The sequence below is a fragment of the Podarcis pityusensis genome, assembly GCF_964106645.2.
Source record: "Podarcis pityusensis genome assembly, chromosome: 13".
NCBI classification, from domain to species: Eukaryota; Metazoa; Chordata; class Lepidosauria; order Squamata; family Lacertidae; genus Podarcis; species Podarcis pityusensis.
The window spans coordinates 20,548,687-20,576,127 of record NC_138038.1 but is presented as its reverse complement, the minus strand read 5'-3'; the positions used below and the strand labels follow the sequence as shown (position 1 = coordinate 20,576,127).

Sequence of the window (27,441 nt, the reverse complement as noted above, 5' to 3'; positions counted from 1 at the left end):
CCATTCTGGAAATCTGTTCAACACCTGAAATGTTTGAAAACCAAGGCATGGCTTCCAATTGGCTGCAGGAGCTTCCTGCACTGAAGCGGAAGCTGCGTCGGACTTTCGGCTTCTGAAAAACGTTAAAAAACCGGAACACTTACTTCCAAGGGTTTCGACGTTCAGGAGCCAATTTGTTCATCAACTAAGCCGCTTGAGAACCAAGGTTCCACTGTATAGGGAGATTGGTTTAGGACAGAAAGGGCAACTCCCCGGGAGGGAAGGATATCCCCCTCTCCTCAATATGCTTGCGAGGGTCTCAAGTAGAGAGATTCATACATTCAACATTGCAGGACAAAACAAAAAACAAAATTAACAGGCTACAGGGCGTTTTGGACACTTGGAAATGTAGTCACAGAGCATGCAGCTATTGTTGAAGTGTACGCAAGACAAAATAAATCGAAATTGTTTGCTAATTGTTTCTTTTTTTTGCACGCTTACAAAAAGAGTTTCCATGGCTTTTAAGTTCCAACAAGCATTGACAGACCAGTGGAGAAAAGGGAGGGAGTTGTTGACAACAAAGCAGGTTTGCAGAGGAAACAGAATTAAGGAGCAGGTGAAGGCGAAGCAAGACAGACTGACAAATGGGTTGGTTGTGCAATCTGTGGTGGATGAGCAGGCGGCAAGCGTAGGGACAGGAACATCTTGCTGGTTTCAGGGAAAGCAGCATGGGAGAGGGAAATTTAAGGCTGCAATAGAAATATCATAAATAGAGAAGAATCTGGCAGGTCTTGGGTTGCACTCACAGAAGCGTCTCTCGAAGCAATCTGTTGATGATCATTGCACACAAGGGCAGGACACACAATCCACATAGGACCGTATGACCCACGTATGATCTCATGGACCATCACTTATTGTTTACATTAAGCACACCCTTGGGATTTCTGCGGCAGCGGCATGTATCTCACTTAGAAAGATACAGGCTTTGTTCGGATTACATGTTTTGCACGGTCCCTTTTTCCAAACTTTGTCCGGTACCTGTTTCCCCCATTGCTAAAGTCTTTGTAGCTATTGATTGAATAGACGTGATTTCTTCCCAGGCATGGGGTTCTCAAGCCATTTTTCCCAGGGATGGAAGAAGCAGGCTCGGTTCTCACCAAAAAAGTAAGAATAGTAGATGTGCATTTTTGCCCCGTATCTCAGGTTCTACAAATGCTAAATACTTGCTCTTTTTTAAAAAAAATGAAGGCTAGAGAATGGGAAATTATGGTTCATCTGTGGGAGGAACATCCCCCACTCTCCATAAATGCTCATGTTCCTAGGGGAATGCAGTTCTGCAAAGGCATCCATGGATAGTGAAGAGAGAATGTCAATACCCTTATCAAATTACCATGCCCAGGGTTCCTTGTGGGAAGTCACTAGTGGGTAAAAAAGTAAAGGGACCCCTGACCATTAGGTCCAGTCGTGGCCGAATCTGGGGTTGCGGCGCTCATCTCGCTTATTGGCCGAGGGAGCCAGCGCATTAGTGGGTAAGTGGGTACAAAAAACATCATATGGATGTAGCAGAAAGAGCCACCTTTTTCTTTAAAATGATGCATTTGTAGCACGAGACCCAACTCCATGTGGATTTCCCACCTTGCCAAACAATCTGTTTCTACTCCGCAACCCCTGCCCCCAATCCGCCATTCGTTTGGGAGGATGTGGCTGCTACAAACTGACAAATTCAGCATATGGGGAATAGAAAAACCCAGCCTGAATCTGCAAGGAAAAGAGCTGTGCAGGACTGGGAAAATGCCCAAAGGTGAAACCCAGGCCAGCAAGAGCCAAAACGTGCAACGGGAGCACAACTGGCGTGCTTACCAGGATGATGCACCCTTAGAGAAAAATGGTGCCTGTTCTCATTTGCCCACTCTGTAACTCTTAAGTGCGCACCGTCCCTGACTGGCTTCTTCTTCCGACCCATTCAGTTCTCAACACGCTGGACTCTTTGCTTGTTTCGCTATTCACTGCAACCTACAGGCCTCCCGATCCTGTTCGTTCCCCCTTCATTTTAGACACCAGCCTTTTCTGAGCAGCAGGAATACTATACACCTTGAAGAGGCTGTCTTGACAGGCAAGGAAGGGGAGAGTAGAAAACACCATTCATAGGCTGCTGCAGCAAAAGTGCTTTCCCTTTTTGTTCCCGACGTGCTCCGCCAAAGTCAGGGAGTGGGGATGGAGCTACAGTCCTTCGGTTGTCGTTGGACCACAGCTCCTATCAGCCCCAGCCAGCATTGCAAATGGTCGGGGATTATGAGAGTTGTAGTTCAGCAAATATCCGGAGGCTGTAGGTTCTCCGTCCCTGACCAAAGTGGCTCATCTCAGCCATAAGATGAGCAATGATGCCAGGAATCATCAAGTCCAACCAGAAGATGCAGGTGGGTTAATCTTTCTGGCTCTCCCATTCCTTTCCAGAGACACTAGGTGCCCCCCCATTTAGATAAACAATTAAAGACAATTCCGACATCCTGTTAGATGGAGTAGGATCTGGAAATGTAATTTCTTTTAAAAGGGTGTTTGTTAAGGGAAGGGGAGGAGAACTATATTCAACACCCGTGAGCAGTCAAAATGCTTTGGTAGCGACAGAATTTCCCCATGCGCTAAGAGCGCTACTGAGAACCAGCCCAAGCGAAACAAGATGTGTGGGTTTAGCAAATACAAAAGTATTTTGCTTTTGCTTTCCAAAAAGGCAATCAAAAATATTTAACGTGGCCTGTCATCCACCCACCCTTCCTTCAATGGATTTCCTAACTGCATAGTGAGCCCTTATCTCTAGGCTGAAGGAAGGAGAGACCCAGAGACAAGAGATTTTGAGGTGGAGAAAGCCCAGAGAGAGCGAGAGAGAGAGAGCCTTAAGCCAAGCGTGAGAGAGCCGTGATGCTATAATCGTTCAGATCTTTCCAAACGAGAGCAGCTGTTTCCTCCCATCAAAGATCTCCCCCGCCCTCAACATTTCTTCTTGAGAACTTCTTGAAGGTAACAAGAAATCTCTACAGCAGAGTCCCAGGGGACGACCGTGGCCTGGTAAGTCCCAGGCTGGCTTTTCCCAGTCTCCTGGATGAGCTGGTGCATGGGGTAGCCTTTCCTAGGGAAGGCGACGTCGCTCGACTTCAGCGCGGTGGAAGGGCAGAAGTCATTGGCTCCGTCCCCTACGTAGAAGACACAGTCGAATCTGGCCCCTTCCTGTGCCCTCTCTGCCAGGTATTCTGTCAGGATCTTGTGCTTACACATGTTGGCCGGGCAACGCTTGCAGTTGTGCGAGTGGTAAGGGCCCAAGGTGAAGTAGCCTCTCTTGTCAAAGCTCGAGGGGTTGCTGAAGATCTTACGGAAGAGGGGATAGGCCCCGGCTGCCTTCAAGGCACACTCGATGCCAAACATGTTGGCGTCGGAGATGAGGATGATCTCAAAGTGGTCCTGCTGCTTGGAGAGGAGCTGGAAGAGGTCGGCCATGCCGGGGGAGAGCGGGATCCTTTCGTAGGCCGCTTTGAAGTCGGCCATCTTGACCCCTTGGTCGCACATGTACTGCAGGACCCGCTGCATGTACTCGTTGTAGAAACCCTCGCGGTATGTGCTGCGGATTGACTCCGGGAGCTGCTTCCCCGGAGCAGCCTGGAGGATGGACTCGTCGCTGTTTTCGTTCACGATGGTCTCGTCGAAGTCGAAGATGAGGAGGTATTTCTGGCCCTGCGTTACGGCCATAGCCCTATCCTGCAGCAAGAACAGAGGCGAGAGCCATTACGCGGAGTCCTGTTTGGGTGTGGCTTTCATTCGTTATAGCAAACGGACACAGTAGTACGTTCAAAGCACCTCCATGAAAGGAGAATCCACCACCTGAGGGGGTGTGTTCTACTCAATGTTAGAAATTCAGATATGTAAACTAGGTGCCAAATGGCTCCTTAAACCAAGGTTGCAGTCGCCAAAACAGAAAGTCTGGTTGCCATTTTGGGGCAATATGGCTCTAAAATCTTTATTTTTCAAAGGATGGGCTGACTGTGACTAATTATCAGTTAAACCTCTGGCTAGTTCAGATGACAACCTTGAGCTAGGTTAAGAACTTGGAGAATTTGCAAGAAGAAAAGTCACCGGATTACAGGGACAGTCTAAAACATAGATTGGCCTGTTCTCACCTCTTTTCCTTAATGGTGACTGCTCTTGCTCAGGCTGCACAGAAAAAGCATTTTGGTTCCTGAAATTCATGCTGATTGTGCGATATAACTGATTGCATTCTATGGGATGGGGTATTAAGTGTGTGAAAACAGTCTAGAACCAATGATCCCCAGAGGGTGTAGATGTCAGGTGCTATCTTGGTGCCCGGGCGCCTACACTTGGTCGCAAGTGCTCAAAATCCAGGTGCAAAATGCGCCTGGCTCCTAGCTAATTTCAAACACTGGTTCCACTGAGTCTTAAGTACCCAGCGGCAACGCCTAGCCGTGGGCAGGGTTTTTTAAATCTCCCCCTGCCTTGTACATTCAATGTCTCCGACTACCAGCGAGTTGCCTTTCATTTCCCAATGGAAACTCCGGTATGGAAAAAGCCTAAAAATTTGAGCGGGGAAGAAAACAGGCCTGCCGAGTCAGCTACTTAGACAAAATCGCTACAGCCCGGTTGCCTCTTTGAGCATATCTTCCCAGCCATAATCTTTTCCCTCATGTTATCTTCAACTCTGACCGTTAAGAGGCTTAGCCTGCAAGTAAAGGGGATCAGGGGTTTGCGTCCATCTTAATCAAAGCCGCGCTCCTTAGCCAGCAAGACGATTACTTGCCCTTGAAATCTGCATGCCAGTGCCCCAAAAGGACGACTGATGTGAGGCTGGGAAACTGGAGAATGAATACACTTGAGGTGGGTGGAAAGATGGCTTTAATCTGTGTGGGGATCTTTGTGTTGCGTGGGGATCTGTGTAAGGCAGCTCGATACTGGATTTCCTGGAATTCAGGAGGAGTTATCACCATCTGGATTTTCACTGAGTTTTTAGAACTCAGTGAAAATCAAAAAAATGAGGGTTTTAGTCCCCACAGAGCTTTGAAACCCCACAGAGCAAATCTTTTCTGATGTCAAGGTGGTGGAGCCTCTGAGCCCCACCTGACTGACTGCCCCCCTCCCACACCATCTCTCCAGCCTCGCTTCTCCTACCTCATCGACTTACCTGCGCGCTTTGCTCTGCCATCACACTACTTTATATAGATCCTGCCCGCCAATCAGAAATGAGGAATGCCAGCCAATGAAGAGACGGAGGCGTGGCCTAGAGGTTGCGGGCGGTAGAGGCAAAGTGGTTAAGCTAACAGACAGAGGCATCTTCAGCCAGAGTCGGACCAAGGCGTTTTCGCCGCTGAAGTCCAAGCTACCCCCCCTCCACACACACAAACACACACACATCTCCAGAGGCCCTGCTGCTACCAGGGCCAACCCTGGAGAAAGGAGCTCGCTTCGCCCTGCCTTCCAGCAATGGAGGCACAGGTTGGCTTGCAGCCCTCCATGCAATGGCGACATCCAGGCTTTTGAGACCCTGGTTCCCTGCAGCAGATGCAGCCCATTTCCAGAGATTCGTGCTCACCTTAAGCAAGCATTGCAGCCCGACACTTTCGAAGCACCTTCTCATCTTCAGTTCCTTAGTAGCCAACACGCTGCATCAACCGGGGTTATCTTTCTCTCTGCCTCTCTCTCTTTCTCTCCACAGAAAGGTCTCTTTGCTGCCAGAGAAACCACACACTGCCATTTTTGCGAGGGCCCACACTGAAACACGCCTGTCCCGTTATTTCTCGCGAATAAGCTCCAGTTATTTCTTTAAAAGACAGCCTTGCTTTCGACATCTCTGTTTCAGTCCAATCAATCAATAAGGCTCCATGCACATCACGCATGGAAAGCACATGGCTTCCTCGGAATAATTATGGGAACTGTAGTCCGCCCGTCCCCCCCCCCAGATACAGCACCTTTAACAAACCGCAGTTCCCAGGATTCTTGGTGGGGGAGTCATGTGCCTTCAATCTACTGCATGTACGTGCCATAAATCTGGTGCAAATTGAAGCGCATGGGAGCTCAGGATGCAGAGAAGGTCTGGCTTCTCCATCACTGAGAGATCCTGGAGAAAGTCTGCCGTTTGTGGATCTCTTTAGAAAAGTGGCGCCCTTGCGCCTGCCAAAGCCATTTTGGAAGAGAGGAAGTGACTTCTTTCAAGGTAAGGAAGTACAGTGGTGCCTCGCAAGACGAAATTAATTCGTTCCGCGAGTTTTGTCGTCTTGTGATTTTTTTCGTCTTGCGAAGCACGGTGTCGGGAAAGTTTTGGAAAAGCTTAAAAAATCACCAAAGTCTTAAAAAACTTCAAAAAAGGCTACCACACCGCGTTCTATGAGTTGCTCCTCGAAGTCGCAACTGTATTAACGGTGTTAAGAAAAAGGAAACAAACTTGCAAGACGTTTCCGTCTTGCGAAGCAAGCCCATAGGGAAAATCATCTTACGAAGTAGCTCAAAAAACGAAAAACCCTTTCGTCTAGCGAGTTTTTTGTCTTGCGAGGCATTCGTCTTGCGAGGTACCACTGTAGTGGTCCACCCTCAACTCTTTCTCCCACAATGCAAAACACTTCCCACTCCATACTGGTTCCTGGTAGCCAGCAGGGACTACAGCAAGGGCATTTTTTATTATTTTATTTTGCAGTCCCAGGACCGCACTCCCGTCGGGGGTGGGCCGCCTTTGGGATACGGGGTGCAGCGATTGATGAAGTTGCTAGCTCTCTGTACTAGGATACATTAAAAACATGAAGAAGCCAGAGGGGTCTCTACACCCACCCAACCCTCTTACAGTGGTACCTCAGGTTAAGAACTTAATTCGTTCTGGATGTCCATTCTTAACCTGAAACTGTTCTTAACCTGTTCATTTAGCTAATGGGGCCTCCTGCTGCTGCTGTGCGATTTCTGTTCTCATCCAAGGTACTATTTCTGGGTTAGTGGAGTCTGTAACCTGAGGCGTCTGTAACCCGAGGTACCACTGTACTGGCTTTGGCTACACAAATCAATAATATTCATATTCAAAATAATAGTCATTCACACCTCTCTACACCCGTCAATCAAGGTATCATCATAGGATACATCCCGGCTAGGCAATGGCACTCAGGGAGGACATGGAATAAGGCCTAGAATCATAGAATTGTAGAGTTGGAAGGGACCACCAGTGGTCATCTAGTCCAACCCCTGCAATTCAGGAATCCCAGCTAAATCATCCATGACAGATGGCCATCCAACCTCTGCTTAAGAAACCTCTGCTGCCGAGCAGCTCTTACCGTCAGGAAGTTCTTCCCGAGGTTCAGTCGGAAATCGGAATCTCCTTTCTTGCACATTGAAGGCATTGGGTTCGAGTCCTACCCTGCCGAGCAGCCTCACATCACATTGTAGCCTCACATAATATATTGCCTCACCATCACATGGGGCAGCTAAGATTCTATATAAACCCGCATGGGCTGCTGGTTTGTTTCAGCCATGAACTCTTGCTTAAGAGATGGGCGCAAATGGCAGAAGAGAAAAGCGTCATCTTCTTTCGCTCCGCTGCCACCATGTGGCCAGAAAAGGTAAAAGAGCGAAATTCTAAGAAAATGCTTGATAACTCATGGAACGTAACCTGCAGTTTGATCCACTGAGAGCACTCAAGCATACTTATAAAAATAGCAGAGAGGCAGATGTACAGAACAACAGTTTTAATGCTGGTTATTGTCAGGCTCTCCCCTGCAAAGCTGCCTGCCTGTTTTCATTGTGTTCTTTTTTTAAAAAAGCCCTACACGACCATTTATTCATTTAAACATTCTTTTTTTAAAAGAAAACAAACAAGGAAAGTAAATTTTAAGTGTCCTAAAATTGCCCTGGGGTGGTGAGCGGGTTTGTGATGTCTCATGGACCAGCCAATCAGCGCTGCCCACAGCCAAATTCTGCTGCAAAGTGGCAGGACTGGTTTCCCTGGTACACAGATGGCAGCCCTTGTGCTTCAGAACTCCCTGCCACTTGATACCAGGCTCTATTAGACGCCTGCTGAAAAATGGCCTTTTCCGGTGGGCCTATCCAGAAATGGGATTCGGTTACATCTGTTTTTAAACTGCTTTAAATGTTTGAAAGTTTTTAGGTGTTTTACTTTTTACAATAGGTCGTGTTGTCTCTTCATTGTATTTTTTTTAAATCACAGGTGCTTTGGGGGCTCCTTGGAAAGGGCAGAATGCTAATTTAATAAACAATACTGAGGACGCCAGATTTGTGCAAGAAAAACTGAAGTGGATGATTAATTTTTTAATCCTCAAATTCATATGCTATTAACTCATCAAGCAGATTAACAGATATGTTGTGCCCAATCTGTAGTCTGGAGCAGACCTGAAACTGACTCTGCTCTCATCTGAAATAAATAAATAGTAATAATATTTTGGGGGGCTCACAAAAGAATATTAAAAACATGATGAAACATCAAACATTAAAAACTTCTCTAAACAGGGCTGCCTTCAGATGTCTTCTAAAAGTCATAGTTGTTTATTTCCTTGACATCTCATGGGAGTGCGTTCCACAGGGAAGGCGCCACTACTGAGAAGGCCCTCTGCCTGGTACCCTGTAACCTCAATTCTCGTTGTCTGAGGGACACTGAGGCCCTCAGAGCTGGACCTCAGTGTCCTGGCTGAACGATGGGGGAGGAGACGCTCCTTCAGGTAAAGACTTGCAACAGGTAGTCCGGAGAGGTTAAAGGCTTTGCTGGTCACTGCAATGTAAACATTGCACTAAGAAGCAATGCCTGTTTGGAGTGAGGAGGGCTGAATTCTATGAATGAATGAATATATGAATGACTGAATGAATGAATGAATGAATGGGATCCATTTGTCCCAGTCCCCTGCTTTTCTGCCACATCCCTCAAAGCTACGGTTCAAAACCCCAAACACACAGAAGCCTCTGAAAAATTGCTAGCTTAAATCCCACTGCTGGGACACACAGATGGCGAATCTCTGCTCCAGCAGATGGCAAAGTCCTAGCGCTGCTCTGGGCCGGAGAGCACTTTCCTTTTCACAGGATGTTCCCTGTCCTAGGCTGCCCCCGGCTTGGCAAGCGCGGTGCGGAACATGTGGGATGTGCCGAGTCAGCAGTGCCACATGCTACCAATTAAGCACAGCGAGACGTGGCACCTCTCAAGCAATGGTTCATGATTTTTGTTGTGTTTTTAAATTTTATTTTTGGGGACAACCTAAGCTGGTCAGATTCTTGGGACTGGGCTATGCCACAGGCAGCTGCAGATCCATTTATACCTTGCTGCAAAGAGAAGGCAGAATTCAGAGAACTAGCAAATGGCCTGATGCGGGACATCTTTGGGTGTGGTGCCCATATTGCACAGCCCCATAGGATGCCAGTAAGACATCCGTGGCAGTATATGTCCTGGGGTAAAATTGTTAAAAAGCTCAACCACTTCAATCCTAAAAAAAGCTCAAGAACTTTGGGGTAAACTTCAATCCTAAAAGGGACATGGATGGCGCTGTGGTCTAAACCACTGAGCCTCTTGGCCTTGATGATCAGAAGGTCAGCGGCTCGAATCCCTGTGACAGGGTGAGCTCCCGTTGCTTGGTCCCAGCTCCTGCCAACCTAGCAGTTTGAAAGCACGCCAGTGCAAGTAGATAAATAGGTACCGCTCTAGCGGGAAGGTAAACAGCGTTTCCGTGTGCTGCTCTGATTTGCCAGAAGCAGCTTTGTCATGCTGGTCACATGACCTGCAAGCTGTCTGCGGACAAATGCCTGCTCCCTCAGCCTATAGAGCAAGATGAGCGTGCAACCCCAGAGTCATCGGCGACTGGACCTAACGGTCAGGGATACCTTTATTGAGCTAGATGACAGTATATCGCCTGGGGTAAAATTGAAAAAAGTCAACAACTTCAATCCTAAAAAAAGCCCAACAACTTTAGTCGACCCTCACTTCATCAAATCTGGCCCTCTTTGAAAAAAGTTTGGGCACCCCTGCAGTAAGGGAAGATGGACCAGTGTTAATGCTGTTCTCGCCCACCTCCAAGTGCCGTGCTTCTGAATAGCAGTCATTTGCTTATACAGTGGTACCTTGGGTTACATATGCTTCAGGTTACAGACTCTGCTAACCCAGAAATAGTGCTTCAGGTTAAGAACTTTGCTTCAGGATGAGAACAGAAATCGTGCTCCGGCAGCGCAGCAGCAGCAGGAGGGAGGCCCCATTAGCTAAAGTGGTGCTTCAGGTTAAGAACAGTTTCAGGTTAAGAACGGACTTCCGGAACGAATTAAGTACTTAACCCGAGGTACCACTGTATGAAATAAAAATTTAAAGGGGTGCATTTGAGGATAACATTGCACAATTATCCAACCCGACCCAAAGCCCTGTTGGTTAAAGCATGGTGCTGGTAACACCAAGGCTGCAGGTCCGATTCCCATATGGGACAGCTGCATATTCCTGCATTGCACAGAGTTGGACTCGATGATCCTCAGGTCTCTACAATTCTATGATTCTATAATAGGCTTCCTCAACCTCGGCCCTCCAGATGTTTTGAGACTACAATTCCCATCATCCCTGACCAGTAGTCCTGCTAGCTAGGGATCATGGGAGTTGTAGGCCAAAAACATCTGGAAGGCTGAGATTGAGGAAGCCTGTTCTGTAACACCCTCATGAACTGCACTGGGGCACTTTTGTGGAGGAATGAGCAGGACAACCAGGATCTACTAGCAGATTTCTGCGCAGTTTGCAGTTGATTGATGGGGATTTCTGACTCCCTGTTGTTCCGCCATAGCTATGATAACATTACTCTTCCCCCTTCCATCAAACGATCGTAATGGGGGCGTGGGAGCGGAGGCAGCTGAAGGTTTCTAGGAACAGATTTGGGTAAACTCAGGTCACAGTTGCCACACTCAAAACAAATCCCTGTGTTCAGCAGATGCTCAGTAGCACTATTCTTTCATTCTAAAAGTGTATACCTTTTGCAACTGGGTAGATCTCCAGGTACTAGTCACACCCAAACTACAGTGGTACCTCGGCTTAAGAACTTAATTCGTTCCGGAGGTCAGTTCTTAACCTGAAACTGTTCTTAACCTGAGGTACCACTTTAGCTAATGGGGCCTCCCACTGCTGCCACGCCGTTGCTGCGCAATTTCTGTTCTCATTCTGAAGCAAAGTTCTTAACCTGAGGTAATATTTCTGGGTTAGCGGAGTCTGTAACCTGAAGCGTCTGTAACCCAAGGTACCACTGTAGATCCCTCAAGCTAGTGTGCCTGGGAAATTAAAGCCACTAAATTTAAGTCACGGTACGATCCGCACGTCAAAAGTGTAAGTAGATAAATAGGTACCGCTCTGGCGGGAAGGTAAATGGCGTTTCCGTGCGCTGCTCTGGTTCACCAGAAGCAGCTTAGTCATGCTGGCCACATGACCCGGAAGCTGTACGCTGGCTCCCTTGGCCAATAAAGCGAGATGAGCACCACAGCCCCAGAGTCGGTCATGACTGGACCTAATGGTCAGGGGTCCCTTTACCTTTACCTACGATCCACCTTGTCATTAAAGAAGCACCTACCCCATCCCTCTCCAAAAGGCTGAAAGGGCACACAACCACAAGCCTCCAATGAATGAGACAAGCACAGGGGAAATCTCAGAAACCACCACTGCCCAGGAAACACAATCCTCTCCCAGACTAATAGAATAAAGGGGAGTCATTGGGGAAGAGAAGCAGGTGACTGAGAGGTAAAACAAAAATGGGGCTTCCCCTCAGATACCTGAACATTTTAGTTCCACTGAAGGCGAGGGTTGGACACAGCTTCTCACAGGCAAACCCAACACCATCAACGCCACTCTGACGCTCTGCCTGCAGAGACCTTTTCCCATTCCTGCACCTGCAAGGCTTGTCATACGACAAAACAGGACCAGTCACGTTCTCGGAGCATCAAAAGCACAGTTAAAAAGCAGGCAAACACGCCGCATCCTTGCTAAGGCAGGTCAGCTTGCTCCCTTTGCCTATTCCAGCAAGTCTGAATCTGGTTGGTCAAAGTAAAGAGATAAAGGAGCCTAGCAACTACAGGAATCCTTGTCCTGCAAATGATTAGAGAGCCGGGGCCTCTCTGTTTGGTTTGCAGATTTCTGGGGATGCAGATTTGAGACAGCTTCTAATTTCATGCCACTGCCCAATATTTCATTTCTAACTTGCACGCATTTCGTTTTATGGATGTGCATCGGGCATTTGTGAAAGGCCTCATTTCACGATGCAACCAGTGTTGGAAACTCATATTTGTCTAATTGCGAAGTGGCATCTTAAGCCTAAATTACGGTCACTGCAACGGAATGTCTAGGTGCCTTTTTTGGGATCAGATTATTATTATTTAATTAATTTATATCTTTATTTTCATTTCTGTACCGCTTTGTATTTTGAAGAAAAACATCTCAAAGCGGTTTACAACACATTAAAAACTAAATACAGGCAACTCCCCGTTTGCACAGAGGTTGCATTCTGGGTCATTGCGCTGTGTGGCCCCAGGATTCTGTGTCAAAAGCATTCTTGCGGCTCACTTGGTCTAAGAGGTTGTACCGCCTTGATCTACACGGGTTCACCAGCCGGTGTAGTGAGGATTGCAACAAAAGTAGGCCAAGTGTATGGCACACTATGTTCCCTGCCAACACACCCAAAAGGGAAGTAAAATCAATCACACTCCCAACTCTGTAGATGCAGGAAGTTTGGGCAGAGGGTGTGCGATGCTCCCATGGTCTTAGAGCAAAGGCTACGGTGGAGGCAGCACTTGAACACAGGTCTCCCATGACCCAGACGCAAAGCTGCAATTGCCCCGTCTTCTTTTGGACTTGCAAGGGTGAAATCTGAACTTTCCAGCCAGGGCAAAGGCAGCTCAGGGACAGCCTCTTCCCTAAAGCAGCCTTCCTTCCTTGGGATTCCTCCACACGCCTCTGCACCGAGGTCTTATTGATTTGCAGAAGGAAAGGGCCATTCGGTGTGCAAATAACACAAGAGTGCCTCTCCTTGGGCAATGCCGCCAAAAGCACTCAGAACATTTCAAAATACCTTCCTCTCCAAAGAGGCATTTGCGGCCGCCCTACCTCTGTAGCTGGCGAAAGGCTGGAGAGGAATACAATGTTTGCGTCCCTGCTTAACCTCCCTGCTGAGAAACTCCAAGCGCAGCCTAAACATCGGAGAACTGTTCTCTGGAGCACAGCTGAGTCATGCTAATATTTGGCACATCCAGCAGCAGCAGCACTGGGGCTGGGGGAAGGGAGATAAGAGATCACAACAGAGTTTTCCAGAGAATGAATCAACGATTCCCTGGGCATGGGAAGGGAAGGAAAGGAAAGGGGGGATATCTAAACACGAGCCAGGACAAATACTCTGTTCCAATTCTCAGCTAGCCTGGGGCAGCGATGGGGAACCTCTGCCCCTGCCCCCAACTCATACCCTTCAACATTAATCTGATGAAAATAGGGGTGCCCTATTCCTTATTTAGAGATGCGGGTGGCGCTGTGGTCTAAACCACTGAGCCTAGGGCTTGCTGATCAGAAGGTTGGCGGTTCAAATCCCTGCGACGGGGTGAGCTTCCGTTGCTCGGTTCCTGCTCCTGCCAACCTAGCAGTTCGAAAGCACATCAAAGTGCAAGTAGATAAATAGGTACCACTCTGGCGGGAAGGTAAACGGCGTTTCCGTGTGCTGCTCTGGTTTCGCCAGAAGCGGCTTAGTCATGCTGGCCACATGACCCGGAAAAACTGTCTGCGGACAAACGTCGGCTCCCTCGGCCTGTAAAGCGAGATGAGCGCCGCAACCCCAGAAACGATTGCGACTGGACTTAACTGCCAGGGGTCCTTTACCTTTTTATTCCTTATTTATTAGCCCACCCATCTGACTGGGTTGCCCCAGCCACTCTGGTCGGCTTCCAACATATATACAAACACAAGAAAACATTTAAAAACTCCCCCATGCAGGGCTGCCTTCAGATGTCTTCTAAAGGTTCTATAGTAACTTATCACCTTGGCTCGGGTGTGTGTGTGTGTGTGTCGCTTAACTCCATACCCTCCAATGAAAATAGGGACTTAACGTTCTACCATACCCTCCAGCAATTCCCCAATGAAAACAGGGACGTCCTAAGGAAAAGCGGGACATTCCGGGGTCAAGTCAACAACAACAACAATACAATTTTATTATTTATACCCCGCCCATCTGGCTAGGTTTCCCCAGCTACTCTGGGTGGCTTACAGAATATATATTCAGAATATTAACGGGACGGCTCCTGTAAATCCAGGACTGTCCCTGGAAAACAGGGACGCTTGGAGGGTCTGCCGACTCCAGTTCCCATCAGCCCCAGCCAGTATGGCCAAGGGTTGGCAGCTCAACATCATCTCCATCCCTGTCCTTGGGGACTGCAGAGCCAGTAGAGGGAAGCAGGTGCTGGCCTTTGCCAATCAGAGCAGAGGTGGGGAACCCCGGGCCAAATGTGGGGCTCCCCCCAGGCCTCTGTGTGGCCCTCAGAACTCTCCCAAGGTCTCACCCCTCACCAGCCCTGCTCCCGAAGCCAAGCCCTTTTTTGTTTGCCTTGTGCGCGTCCTCAAAGGAGGATAATGATGCCTGTCGTGGGTGGAGGATAAAGAGGGCACGGCGAGGGTGTGGAAACCAGCCGCGACATACATGTACTTTTATTGATCTGCCCATTTTTTCCAGCGGCCCAGCAGGGAATGCAGCCTGTGGTCAGAAAACAATGCTTCCCCACCCCTGGGTTAGAAAGAGCCAAGGCTGCTGGGTCGCTTCCACCCAAGCAAAGCGTCCAGGGAGTTTAAGAGCAGCCTGGCTCCAACCAGGTGCCAACCGTCTGTTTTACAGCTCGCACCTTTGCTCTTGACATTGTCAGACTGATCTCCCTCCACCTTTGGCCTCCACTTCTCCTCTTCCCTTTATTGCTCATCTATTTAAGTTTGTAGATCTCAGGGCAGAGGCCTGCTTCTCACTTTATTATTGTGACTGATGTGAGCAGTGTGGTCTAGTGGTTATAGAGAGTTGGATCAGGGTCTGGGGAAGAGAAGGGTTCAAATCCCCACTCAGCCATTAAGCTTAACTAGGTTGATATTGGGGCCAGTCACTCACTTTCTGCCTAAATCTACCTTGCAGGGTTGTTGCTGTTGTTGTGAGGACAAAATGGGGAGGAGGAGAAATGCGCATGCCACCTCAAGCTCCTTGGAGGAGAGGTGAGATATAAATGCAATATATTAAGTAAACTTTGGGAAACAGTCAAAATAAATAAAAAATGTCCAGTAGCACCTTAGAGACCAACTAAATTTGTTTTGGGTATAAGCTTTCGAAAGCTTATACAGTGGTACCTCGGGTTACATACGCTTCAGGTTACATATGCTTCAGGTTACATACGCTTCAGGTTACAGACTCCGCTCACCCAGAAATAGTGCTTCAGGTTAAGAACTTTGCTTCAGGATGAGAACAGAAATTGTGCTCCGGTTGTGCGGCGGCAGCAGGAGGCCCCATTAGCTAAAGTGGTGCTTCAGGTTAAGAACAGTTTCAGGTTAAGAACAGACCTCCGGAACGAATTAAGTACTTAACCCGAGGTACCACTGTACCTGGAACAAACTTAGTTGGTCTCTAAGGTGCTACTGGACAATTTTTTATTTATTTCGACTGCGTCAGACCAACACGGCTACCTACCTGAATTTGGGAAACAGTATTTGTCTGAAACGTGGAATGTACGTATTTTTATATATGAAATAAAGTAATCAGTCATGGCTATATAAGGAACCTCTGTGCTCAGCTGCGGGATAAAACGAAAAGCAAATCTGGCAATCTTAGTGATTGTCATCTCTCTTCCAAAAACTGGTCAGAGCTTAATAAGTCTTCCTTGTTTTCTTTCAAGCCATTCATGATGTGCGCACCCCCCCCCCCCGCATGACGATAGCTCTGCTACCAAAATATGTGAGCAGGAGATTAGCTCTACGTGGGGCTACCTTTGAAGGTGACTCGGAAACTGCAATTAATCCAGAATGCGGCAGCTAGACTGGTGATTGGGAGTGGCCGCCAAGACCATATAACACCAGTCCTGAAAGATCTTCATTGGCTCCCAGTACGTTTCCGAGCACAATTCAAAGTGTTGGTGCTGACCTTTAAAGCCCTAAATGGCCTCAGCCCAGTATACCTGAAGGAGCATCTCCACCCCCATCGTTCTGCCTTCTGGCGGTTTCCTCGCTGCGAGAAGTGAGGTTACAGGGAACCAGGCAGAGGGCCTTCTTGGTAGTGGCACCTGCCCTGTGGAACGCCCTCCCAGCAGAAGTCAAGGCAATAAACAACTATTTTACTTTTAAAAGACAACTGAAGGCAGCCCTGTTTAGGGAAGTTTTTAATGTCTGACGCTCTATTGTTTTTATTATTTGGTTGGATGCTGCCCAGAGTGGCTGGGGAAACCCAGCCAGATGGGAGGGGTATAAAATAATAATAATAATAATAATAATAATAATAATAATGTACAACAACGATGGCTAAGTTAGGTCAGATAGGACCAGATAATCCACAGGGTCCCTTCCAACTCTATGACCTGCATGGAGACGAGACACAATGTTTATCCTCAGCAACTGTTACTCGGTGACATACCATCCCTGAACAAGGGGGTTTGTGTGAATGGCTGTCCCCCAATACAAAAACATTCCTTCCGTGCAGAAAACGAGCATTTCAGGACTCCCAGACTTCCTCTCTGGCGTGCTAGCTTCCTATGTGGAGGGAATACTTGCGTACGGCGGAGTATCCATCCAATTCGTGCCAGAAATGGTCAGAAAACTGCCCTTGGTCGTACACACCGAAAACTGGCCCGATAGCTAAATGTCTTTTCTTTCTGCACAGCCCCTCTCTGCGTATAAAGCAACTTACAATCGTTGCCCAATTTATCGATCTCAATAACCCTGTGAGGTAGGACAAAAAAGGCAATCACTTCTGCACCGTGTCACCCGCAATCCTCAACCGGGGTTGCCACGTCCATCCAGTTACAACAAAAAGTTGCAGGCATTCCTCCATGTTAAGGAGAACTGCACTGAGCTTTGGAGAGGCTTTATTTTAAACGGAATGCCTTTAATTTAGAGGAGAGGCATTTAGGTAGATTCTAAATTTAGCCTTCTCTGTTTTTCTTTGAAGAAGCTGGTCTGTTCTAAAATCCCTTCTTTTCCACACTGACAGGATAAACATATCGCTTGCCTAATGGCAGCTGGTCTGTAGGAGTCCCCCCAGAAAGGAAAAACACCTGACCAGGAGGTTGGGGGGGGGGAATGGAAGAGAGAAGGCCAAGAAGGACAAACAAAAAAGAAAATTAATAGGGAATGAAATAAAACTCTGTATGGAGAAACCTCTTATTTGTATTGGAAGGCTCTACATCCAGCAAATTAAACAGCACGCTTGTTTGGAGAGGATCTCCGGGATGCTATATTTGAAGACGTTTAAACCACGATTTCCAAACATGCCCTACATTCGGAGTTACTCTCTCCTTGCAACAGAAGGCTCAGAGAATGTGGGTGTTGAGAACTTTGCATGGGGAGGAAGAAGGGAAGGGCAGGAAAATGGGGAAGGTAATTGGGCGAGAAGCTTAAGAGCAACTGACAAACGGGGAAGTCAAAGCCGGGATACCAGAAAGATGAGTGCAATCTTTTATCGGTATGCAGGGGCAAGAGGTATGAGGAACACAGAGCATTTTAGGGTGGCGTGGGTGCGTACATGTGGATAAACGTTTCAGCGAAGGGTTTGAGCAAAGCAGCTGTGTCCATGTGCATTCGGGAATGAGGAAGAGCGCTCAAGATAAGACAGGGACTTTTGCCAAGAGGTACAACTCTTTTGATGCAACAGCCTATAATCTCGCCTCCTTAACTCTGCTTGCAGTTACTTTGATTTTTGAGAACCCAAGTTTCTAAGCTTTCAAAATGGGAACGATCTGAAGATGCAGAGGCAATGATTGGTGAATTTTTTAAGGAGGGCAGGGGGGTGCTGAGCAGGGTTTCCAATAGCCTAGGTTTCAGTGCCTTGTATAACTTTAGGGCTGGGGAACATCTGGCCCTCCAGATGTTGCCGCACTGCAGCTTTAATCAACCCTGGCCATTACCTGGAGGGCCACAGGTTCCCCATATCGGCTTTAGATCCTGCCTCAAGAAAGAATAATGTAAACTAGAGTAAAAGGTAAAGGTAAAGCGACCCCTGACCATTAGGTCCAGTCATGGCCGACTCTGGGGTTACGGCGCTCATCTCGCTTTATTGGCTGAGGGAGCCGGTGTACAGCTTCCGGGTCATGTGGCCAGCATGAGTAAGTTGCTTCTGGCAAACCAGAGCAGCACACGGAAACGCCGTTTACCTTCCCGCCGGAGCGGTACCTATTTATCTACTTGGAATTTGATGTGCTTTCGAACTGCTAGGTTGGCAGGAGCAGGGACCAAGCAACGGGAACTCACCCCGTCGTGGGGATTCGAACCGCCGACCTTCTGATCTGCAAGCCCTTGGCTCTGTGGTTTAACCCACAGCACCACCACGTCCAAGAAACTAGAGTACACAATTGCATGATTTGCATGAGGGGACCCCCACCATATACTGAGGGAAGAAGGCAGAGCACACACAATCCTGCTCATGGCACAAGGACCAAGCTGGAAATCTGCTTCTACTTGCAGTTACCACGAGACAAACATGACCTTGAAGATGTCCCTCTTCCCCCTGGAATTGCTAAGGTTAGGCCTTGCATTTACAATTTCAGGGGCACGACAAAATTGCTCTCCAGTGCTGCTGGCCCTAAAAGAATCGGCGTGGCCCTGGGAGGGTGTTGGGTTCAAGCCACTCCTCTCTTTGCCTCAGTTCTGCCTCTGTAGAATGGGAATAATAGTCCTGTGTAGCACATTTCTGAGACAGGCAAGGCTTGTAACATACAGTCGTACCTTGGTTCTCAAATGCCTTGTGACTCGAACATTTTGGCTCCTGAACGCTGCAAACCCAGAAGCAAGTATTCCGGTTTGCAAACTTTTTTTGGAAGCCAAACGTCCAACGCAGCTTCCAGTTGAGTGCAGGAAGCCACGCCTTGGTTTTCGGAAGTCGAATGGACTTCCAGAACAGATTCCGTTCGAGAACCAAGGTACGGTTATATTGTAAACTGCATGCAAGCCATCTGCCTTGCAGGAGCATTTTACACTGCCTTGTACCAAGTTAGATCATTGTGTCCGTCTAATGCACGACTTGCCTGCTCTGACTGCGAGGGATTCTCCAGTACAGTCGTACCTCGGGTTACATATGCTTCAGGTTACAGACTCCGCTAACCCAGAAATAGTACCTCGGGTAAGAACTTTGCTTTAGGACGAGAACAGAAATCGCGCCGCAGTGGCAGCGGGAGGCCCCATTAGCTAAAGTGGTACCTCAGGTTAAGAACAGTTTCAGGTTATGAATGGACCTCCGGAATGAATTAAGTACCACTGTATTTCAGACACGAGTCACTCCTACCTGGAGATTGAAGCTGAAACTTTGGCCTACAGATGTTCAACCACTGAACTCAGTACAATCCATGCAAAGTACCCTCAGCTGCCTGTCACATCAAAAGGCATCGCCTTGCTTCCTTAAAAGCATTCCGAGAGCCAGAACTCCTGCTCAGTATCTCAAAGACTCCTTCAAATCCCAGATCCATCCAAGTCCCTTGGATTAAGTATGAAGCTTCCTGGATCTGCTTGCCCTAGTACAGCCTGCGGACTGGCACCTCAAACTGGTCCTGGCAGCCATGTTGTCTCCTTGGCCCCCCTCAAACAACTTTCTACCCTGGCTCTCTTGGAGTAAAACCCCCAAAGCCTCTTTGCATCTTTGGAGCCCGCAAAGATCTCAGTGCCTAGATCAGAAGGTGCTATGACCACCACTCTATCTTCTGTGTATTTGTTGCAGTTACATCCTGTCTTTGTTCCTATAGGGGGAAAATCAGCCTATGCCCAGGTTGGGTCCCCAGGCAGCCTTCCAAGCAAACACAGACAAGCCAGATCTTTGGCAAGGCTGCTGTGTCATGAGCCTCCAGACGATGTCCAGGGGCGATAAGCAACTTCTGGCCTCCCATTCTAATGCTGGCAGTCGCAGGAACCCTTCCTGCCCTGGAATAAAATATCGGGGGGGGGGGGGGAGGTAAGCCCCGCCATCGATCACATGACGTGGTGCACAGATACAATTTGAATGGCAATGCCCATCAACTTGGGGCGGTGGTGGCGGCGGTGGCAGCCTGCTCAATTATTTTAGGAGTTCGCTCCTATGCTGCCCCTATTAGGTAAGACAACTTGCCTAGTCCTTCCCCATCTCTGAGATCCTGCATAATGCGCTCGCCCCACCCCAAATGGGACAGTGGAATCAAAGAGGCGGCAGCTTTCATGTACTCACAGAATGCAAAACAAGAACAGCATTAAAAAATAAATACAGTGGTACCTCGGGTTACGTATGCTTCAGGTTACAGACTCCGCTAACCCAGAAATAGTACCTCAGGTTAAGAACTTTGCTTCAGGATGAGAACAGAAATCGTGCTCTGGCGGTGCGGCAGCAGCAGGAGGCCCCATTAGCTAAAGTGGTGCTTCAGGTTAAGAACAGACCTCCGGAATGAATTAAGTACTTAACCTGAGGTACCACTGTAAATCAAAAACCTACTACAGTACAAGGACAAGTCACTTCCTCCCCACCAAAACAAGTGGTGGGTGCATGCGTGGCAGGTGGTTTTTGGAATAGGACGGTGTAAAGGGAAGGCAACTTTTCTAGGCATATCTGTGCCCTTGCCTTGGGCACAATGCACACCTTTACATCCTTAAATGACCTCCCTGGATCATCATCACCACCTCTCTTCCCACAACCCTCCTTTCGTCTAACACTCCAGTAATCAGCATCTGGAGGGGGAAATTCTTCCTAAGTGCAATGGGCTGCTGTTTTATAAGGCAGAACAACATAAATGGACCACAGATCTTTAATGGCTAAGGTTATATATAACCTCTCCTTCCTCTGATCCCATCAAAGAGCTGGGATCAACGCCCCCCCCCAATTAACTCTTCATCACTTACTTATCCACATGACATCTCACAGCTACACTTATCATCTATAAGCCTACCCATCCCCAAACTTCTGCAAAACTGCTGCCCCCCTCGCCCCAAGTCTACTGCTTCCAAGATCTCCTCTGCCACTCAACGCTACTCGGATTCTGCCTCCCCATCAGCACCCTCCTGCCCCCCACCCCCAGGGTCCCGGGCCCCATCCACTTTCTCTTGTGTCCCTTTTGCCCTTGGCCAGATCTCAGCTCAACTCTGCTCTCTCTTCCTCTCCCCGTCACCCCAAGTGCGGCAGACTCACGTGCGCTCTTGGACCGGATCCCAGCCGTCAAGCGGCAGCGGGGGAGCGGGAGATCCCTAGTTTCGCTTCACACTTCCAACTTTGCTCCCTGCATCGCTCTCCATGGGGGAAAAAACAGCTTTCCCCTTCTCTCTCCCTGGCCAGCTTCCTTTTGAACGCCGAGGGCCGGCGGAGAGCTGATCCTTCCACCCCTCCCCTCCTATTTTTTGTAAAGGAGGGTTGGGGTGGAGGGGTTGGGGGGAGAAAGCGGCCCCCGGGTTCCTCCTTTTGCTTCTCCCTCCCCCCTCCCCACCCGCACCAACCCAGCAGAGAATCCCGGGTCTCTGGAAAGAGACGGAAACTAAGCCCGGCGCTTGCTACATAGGACAACCGCAGTCCCCGCACGTCACAAGAGAGGCAGCCAATAGCAGCGGCTCCTGGGCAGAGATCAAAAGAGGAGACGCCGCAACGGAGAAAGTGCATCCCGGAGCGCACGCGCCCTCCTCCACGCCGAGGGGAGACACTTCGGGGCAAGCAGAGGGGGGGGGGGTATCCCCGTAAAGTTTGCGCCCTGGTCCCCGTTTCATGGGCGTAGCCAGGATTTATGTTGGCAAGGGGAGGAGATGGGTGCTGGCAGGACACCCACCTGTCACCATCCTCTATCCAGTGGTCCCCAAACTTTTCTCAGCCCACTGCCCCCTTGGTTCCATAAACTCATCCCCTGGGGCCCATTAGAAAGCATTCGGAACGGCAGTTTGCATGATCCACCGAGGAAGCCAACGATAGCGCAATAAAACTCGAAACGGCAACCATTCATAGCGCATTCATGCAAAACCTATTAAAAACTGCTTTGTTTAATTGATTCAACAAAAGTTGATCCACTGATGCCAGCTTTTCAAAGCCCGATAGTCATTTACACGACCCCCAGCGCCCCCCTGGTGCCTAGTGCCTCCTAGGTAATCCACAAACACCCCGGAGGCAGTAACAGCCACTTTGGGAACTACTGGTCTAGCAGATTCAGAATGAAATGTCTCAACAACAGTTGTTTAAAATTCATTTCTTCTGACCCCAAGTGCTCAGAAAAATCTGTCAAAACCGTTCTACAATCTACTTTTAGCTAAGTATTTTTATGTATTTGCTTGATTTAAGTGTGGGGCAGCTGCCCCTCCCATGCTTTTTTTTTGCAATCACGCTTTTTAACTTAAGCGCCACAACCGGTTCAAGAGGCCGAGATGGCGCTTGGAGCCTAACCCCTGTCAAAGGAAAATGCCGGCAAACATGTTTTAAAGGGGGAAGAGGGAAGTAGAAGACCTACCTGTACCTGTGCCATCCTGAGGGTGAAAGCCACATGCAATGGGTAGGACCAGAGTGCAAAAAGTGCTCTAATTGAGTCATCATCACCTGCCCTGAGCCAGCCCTGTATTCTCAGCAGTACCTGCACAAGGCGACGCCATGCATTCCCAGCAGAAATCACCCCCAGGGCGAAGGAAGATGTTTCTGATAATTATCTCCTTCCGCATTATTAGGGCGCCACCGCCTCGCTATCTGGTCAGGTGAAATGCAAAACAACCCTTCCCCGCAGAACAACTGCTGGGATTCTGCCTCGGAACAAGGAAAAAGCCACAGCATCTGGCTTTCCAAACAAGTTTCTAGAACTCATGCTCACAACAGCACACTTGAAAGCGTGTGAAGACATAAGCCCTGCGGAATCGGAAATTGAAGCGCCACACTGGTGCAGAAGAAGGCTCTGGTGCCATGCACAACCCCTGTCCCATTAAACAAAGCTAGAAAGTATTCAAATATGAAAAAAATGTCCCAGTAGGCAAAGCTAGAAAGTATTCAAAAATGAAAACTCTCTACCACTGTGGTACATGCAGTAGAATTACGTAATTGTGCACCCCTAGATGACGCTGAAAAGGCAGAGAAAGAACATCAAGTCAAGCCTTATGCTGCAATGTGACCAACTCACCCACCACAGCCCAACTTCTGCTATTCAGACCACAGTACAAAAACCACACGGTAAAAAACTTCCCTAGGTTTCTTCAGGTCACTGGCCTAAATCCGGTATGGATTTGCTGTGCTCCTTTTGTGATCAGAGGGCATATCAAAACTACAAGACAGACATTGGTTTAAGAAACCACCTTCTCCTTCCAGAGAACCTTGAGAACTGCATTCCTAAGTTCACTCCTGAGTTGGCATCCTTCCCCTCCCCAAATCATCCCCGCCCCCGTTCTCAGTCCATAAAATTTGCAGTGTCACCTGTTTCATAAAAGCCAGAGGCAACCTGCAAAAGTGGCAAAGGCAGCGTTTGCTAGAGACAGAGGGTTGTGTCCGATGCTCATCATACTCAAGAGAAGACCCACTGAAATGAATGGGCACAGCTGACTTCACTACATCAACCTCAATGGGCCTGATCTGAGTCAGATCAGAAGTTGGATGCAGATCAGTGTTTTGGCAGAAGTCAGGCCAGCCTGCAGATTTCAGTTTATGAAAAACGATTTGGTCAAGCAAATGAAACACACCACTTAAATTGACAAGGGATCTGATGGGGACTTATCATTACGAGCATTAATTAACTGGGTCATGTTTAAAAGTCACCCTTTTCTAAGCAAGTTCTTTGATTTTTCCAACATATCTCTGTCCACTTCTACCACTCTAGATGGGGGGGGGGGGGCTATGATTTCCCTTATGTTAAAGAGAAGACAACTATATTCCATGACCCTAGTAACTCCTACCCTTATGAATGTTTAAACATTAAAACTAAAATTATTGAAATTATAAAAAATAAAATCATTATTAACCAAGAAGCCAAGGGCACGTGTATCACCAACAAGTGTTAAGGTTTTTCACCCTTTCACTCTGGAAGAGTTTAGTTCATAACATATGTGTCCTATTATTCAATTTCCCATTAAGAGGATGGCAAAAGAGGAACTAGAGAGTTCCCCAATGTCCTCACACACCCCCTTCAAACAAATGTGATTTTAAAAAGCCAGATTCAGCACCTGTACCATATTGCCAGCTCCTGGTTCACTACTCAGCAAAAGACTTGGAAATGAAAGAAACAAAAATAGACATGTTTAAAAATAAAGTTGCCACGGCTGGAAAACCTCACCCTGCTCCTGGCTAACTATAGATTTCAAACTGTGCCACAGAGAACATTAGATTACAGGGTTCTAAGCAATGGGTGGCATGTTAAACAACCCTACCACCACCCTAAAATACTGTGGACAGCTCCCCTAAAGCATCTTTGGTTTTGCAGAACCTTCTAATTCAATACCACATGTTTGAGAGAGATAAGGGAAACGAGTCATTAAAGCCCAGGGTGCGGTCCTTGCAAGGACTATTTTAGCCTACCAGAAAGCTGCAGATGTTGTCTCTACCAACTACCAAAGAATGCCTGAGGTCTCCCTATATTTAAGAAGTCTCCACACTGGCATAATGGCACCAATTACCCATACCAGGGCAGGCCAGTAGGAAATGCAACTCACTATTAAACTGATCATTCATGCAACTGTGACAAACCTGCCTGACCCCCTACCATTTTTCAAAATCAATGAGTTTTCATCCCCGTGTTCTCACAAGTTCTGTTTAATTGTTTTTCTTTTTCACTTGAATTACCTAGGGTGATATTTTGGGGGGGATGGGAAAATAGGAAACAACACCTTTTGGCCATGTTTGCAAACTGTTAACTGCAATTGCCTTGACCAAGGGAGTCACAAAAGCAACACAAAATTAAGGGGCCAGTGCGAAACACACAAGTGTTTACAGATATAATTATTCTTCTTCTTTGGCGATCACTTGTAGCCGAGTAAGATTGTCTTCCATAAACACAGTCTTAACAGTTGAGTCCGTAAGTGACTGTGGAGGCCAATTCTGGATCCACACGTCTTTCCAGTGGGGGAATTAGTTCACCTGTCTTCCCAAGTAAATGTGTAAAAATTGTGTAAAAGATGTGTAAAAATTTTTGGAGACACAGATGAGAATGCATAACTGGGCCTTCTTGGTTGTGGCTCCACAACTCCATATTAAAAGTTAGACATTAAGCAGGTCCCACCTCCTGCATTTAAAGGTGGCTTTAAAATGCTTCCGTAAGTTTTTGATGGGGTGCATGGATGAAGGCAGTTAACTGGTGTGTGGGCTAGGTTACTGTTTTATGTTGGTAGTTTTAGTGTTATTATTGCCCACTATGCGCTTTAAAAAGGTTTTATTAAATGAACCTGTAATTTAAAATACTGTAAGCGCTTTGTGAAGGATTTCCTCACAAGGTGGATTATAATATATCATCATCATCATTATTAAAACATAAATTTTTGTTTCACAACTTGGGACCAAGCATTCCATTCAGGCAAGCAGGCTGGTGTGAGAGGGATTGGTCCTCTGTCCCTCCTTCTGCAACCAGCATGAAAGCCAAGCTCTGGGGGAGAGACGGGACATTCTGTCCCTTCTCTGCCAGAATTTCGCTCCCTATTTTTTACTAGTCTGTCCATCATCTAGCAACCAGCATTTCAGTCTTGCTCAGTAAGTAGGGGGTGGGCCTTAGCTTCTTCTGCAGGTAGCACAGAAAGGCATAGTGTTAGCCACTTATAACACTTCATAACTTTTTGAGGGCTTATGTACAGTGACGGGTTTGTATCCATTCATGACGGTATGGGTGCATTGATAAATGCAGCTTCCCTCACCAGTCACTCTGGTGAATACTATACACCGAAGTTTCAGACACAATTGATTTATCCCTTTTCTCAAGCTGCCCTGCAAGCTGCATTTCATAGAATCATAGAGTTGGAAGAGACCACAAGGGCCATCGAGTCCAACCCCCTGCCAAGCAGGAAACACCATCAGAGCACTCCTGACATATGGTTGTCAAGCCTCTGCTTAAAGACCTCCAAAGAAGGAGACTCCACCGCACTCCTTGGCAGCAAATTCCACTGTTGAACAGCTCTTACTGTCAGGAAGTTCTTCCTAATGTTTAGGGGGAATCTTCTTTCTTGTAGTTTGGATCCATTGCTCCGTGTCCGCTTCTCTGGAGCAGCAGAAAACAACCTTTCTCCCTCCTCTATGTGACATCCTTTTATTTATTTGAACATGGCTATCATATCACCCCTTAACCTCCTCTTCTCCAGGCTAAACATGCCCAGCTCCCTTAGCCGTTCCTCATAAGGCATCGTTTCCAGGCCTTTGACCATTTTGGTTGCCCTCCTCTGGACACGTTCCAGTTTGTCAGTGTCCATTTGATCAGCGCAAGACAATGCAGGTTAAATGCCTAAAGATAAGAGCAGGGGTCAGCAACCTTTTTCAGCAGCGGGCCAGTCTACCGTCCCTCAGACCGTGTGGTGGGCTGGACTCCATTTTGAAAAAAAATAATGAACAAATTCCTATGCCCCACAAATAACCCAGAGATGCATTTTAAATAAAAGGACACATTCTACTCATGTACAAGCATGCTGATTCCCGGACTGTCAGTGGGCTGGATTTAGAAGGCGATTGGGCCGTATCCGGCCCCTGGGCCTTAGGTTGCCTGGATAAGAGTGTCCAGCTGTGGCTTGGGATATATTTCCGAGACAACCCCCTGCAAACAACAATGCATACTCCAGCGTGCTACAGAGAGAGCAAAGGCAGAAAGAAGCTAGAGTGCCCCATCCCTCAGTTACTCATCCTATTTCATTCCACAGAGATTAACAAGGTTATTTGTGTCCACAATTACACAAAGCCAATCATAAAACAATTCCTACTGATGCACTCCTCCCCGATAAACATTTACGGTACCAAGGAACTATACCAAGAAGCGCCATGCAATGCTATCTTAAAAATAAATAAATACAGGAATTTAAGAGCTGCAATTACATATTTTTATCTATCAAAACTGACCGCACTTTGGACAACAAGGGAAGAGGGCAGACTGTAATGCAATTTAGCGTTTTAATTTGCATAAAACTAGCGAAAGGACAGTGGTTGAAAGGAACAATACAATAAATAGCGAGCTTATCTCTTTCTCAAGTGCTTGCTACAGCTCCAACCTTGCATTTCCTTGCAGTCGGATATGCAGATAGCAGACTGGCTTGCTTCAGCCCAGCTTGCTCCTGTAAAGTTTCACAAGAAAACAAAAAAGAGCCTTTGTACAGAAAGTCAGCTGCTCCAAGCA

At 47.7% G+C, this 27,441-nt stretch overlaps 1 protein-coding gene and 1 long non-coding RNA gene across 5 annotated transcripts; one reads left to right on the top strand and one right to left on the bottom strand.

Moving 5' to 3' along the window:
• Positions 1-444: 444 nt before the first annotated feature.
• Positions 445-22,760, bottom strand: PHOSPHO1 (phosphoethanolamine/phosphocholine phosphatase 1). Of its 4 annotated transcripts, none has more exons than XM_080979503.1 (3): positions 22,618-22,760; positions 5,570-5,705; positions 445-3,726 (listed from the first exon to the last, which is right to left on the bottom strand). In XM_080979503.1, exons 2-3 carry the CDS (start codon positions 5,612-5,614, stop codon positions 2,965-2,967), a joined length of 807 nt encoding a protein of 268 aa, XP_080835629.1. In that variant the 5' UTR covers positions 5,615-5,705; positions 22,618-22,760; the 3' UTR covers positions 445-2,964. The 4 variants fall into 4 exon arrangements, with proteins under 4 accessions (XP_080835629.1, XP_080835628.1, XP_080835630.1 ...); XM_080979502.1 differs by lacking the exon at positions 22,618-22,760 and adding an exon at positions 21,324-21,654; XM_080979504.1 differs by lacking the exon at positions 22,618-22,760 and adding an exon at positions 5,162-5,257.
• LOC308462154 lies at positions 5,714-8,228 on the top strand. Its single transcript, XR_013979018.1, has 2 exons — positions 5,714-6,190; positions 6,543-8,228. It is a non-coding gene; the product is annotated as an uncharacterized lncRNA (long non-coding RNA).
• Positions 22,761-27,441: the final 4,681 nt, after the last annotated feature.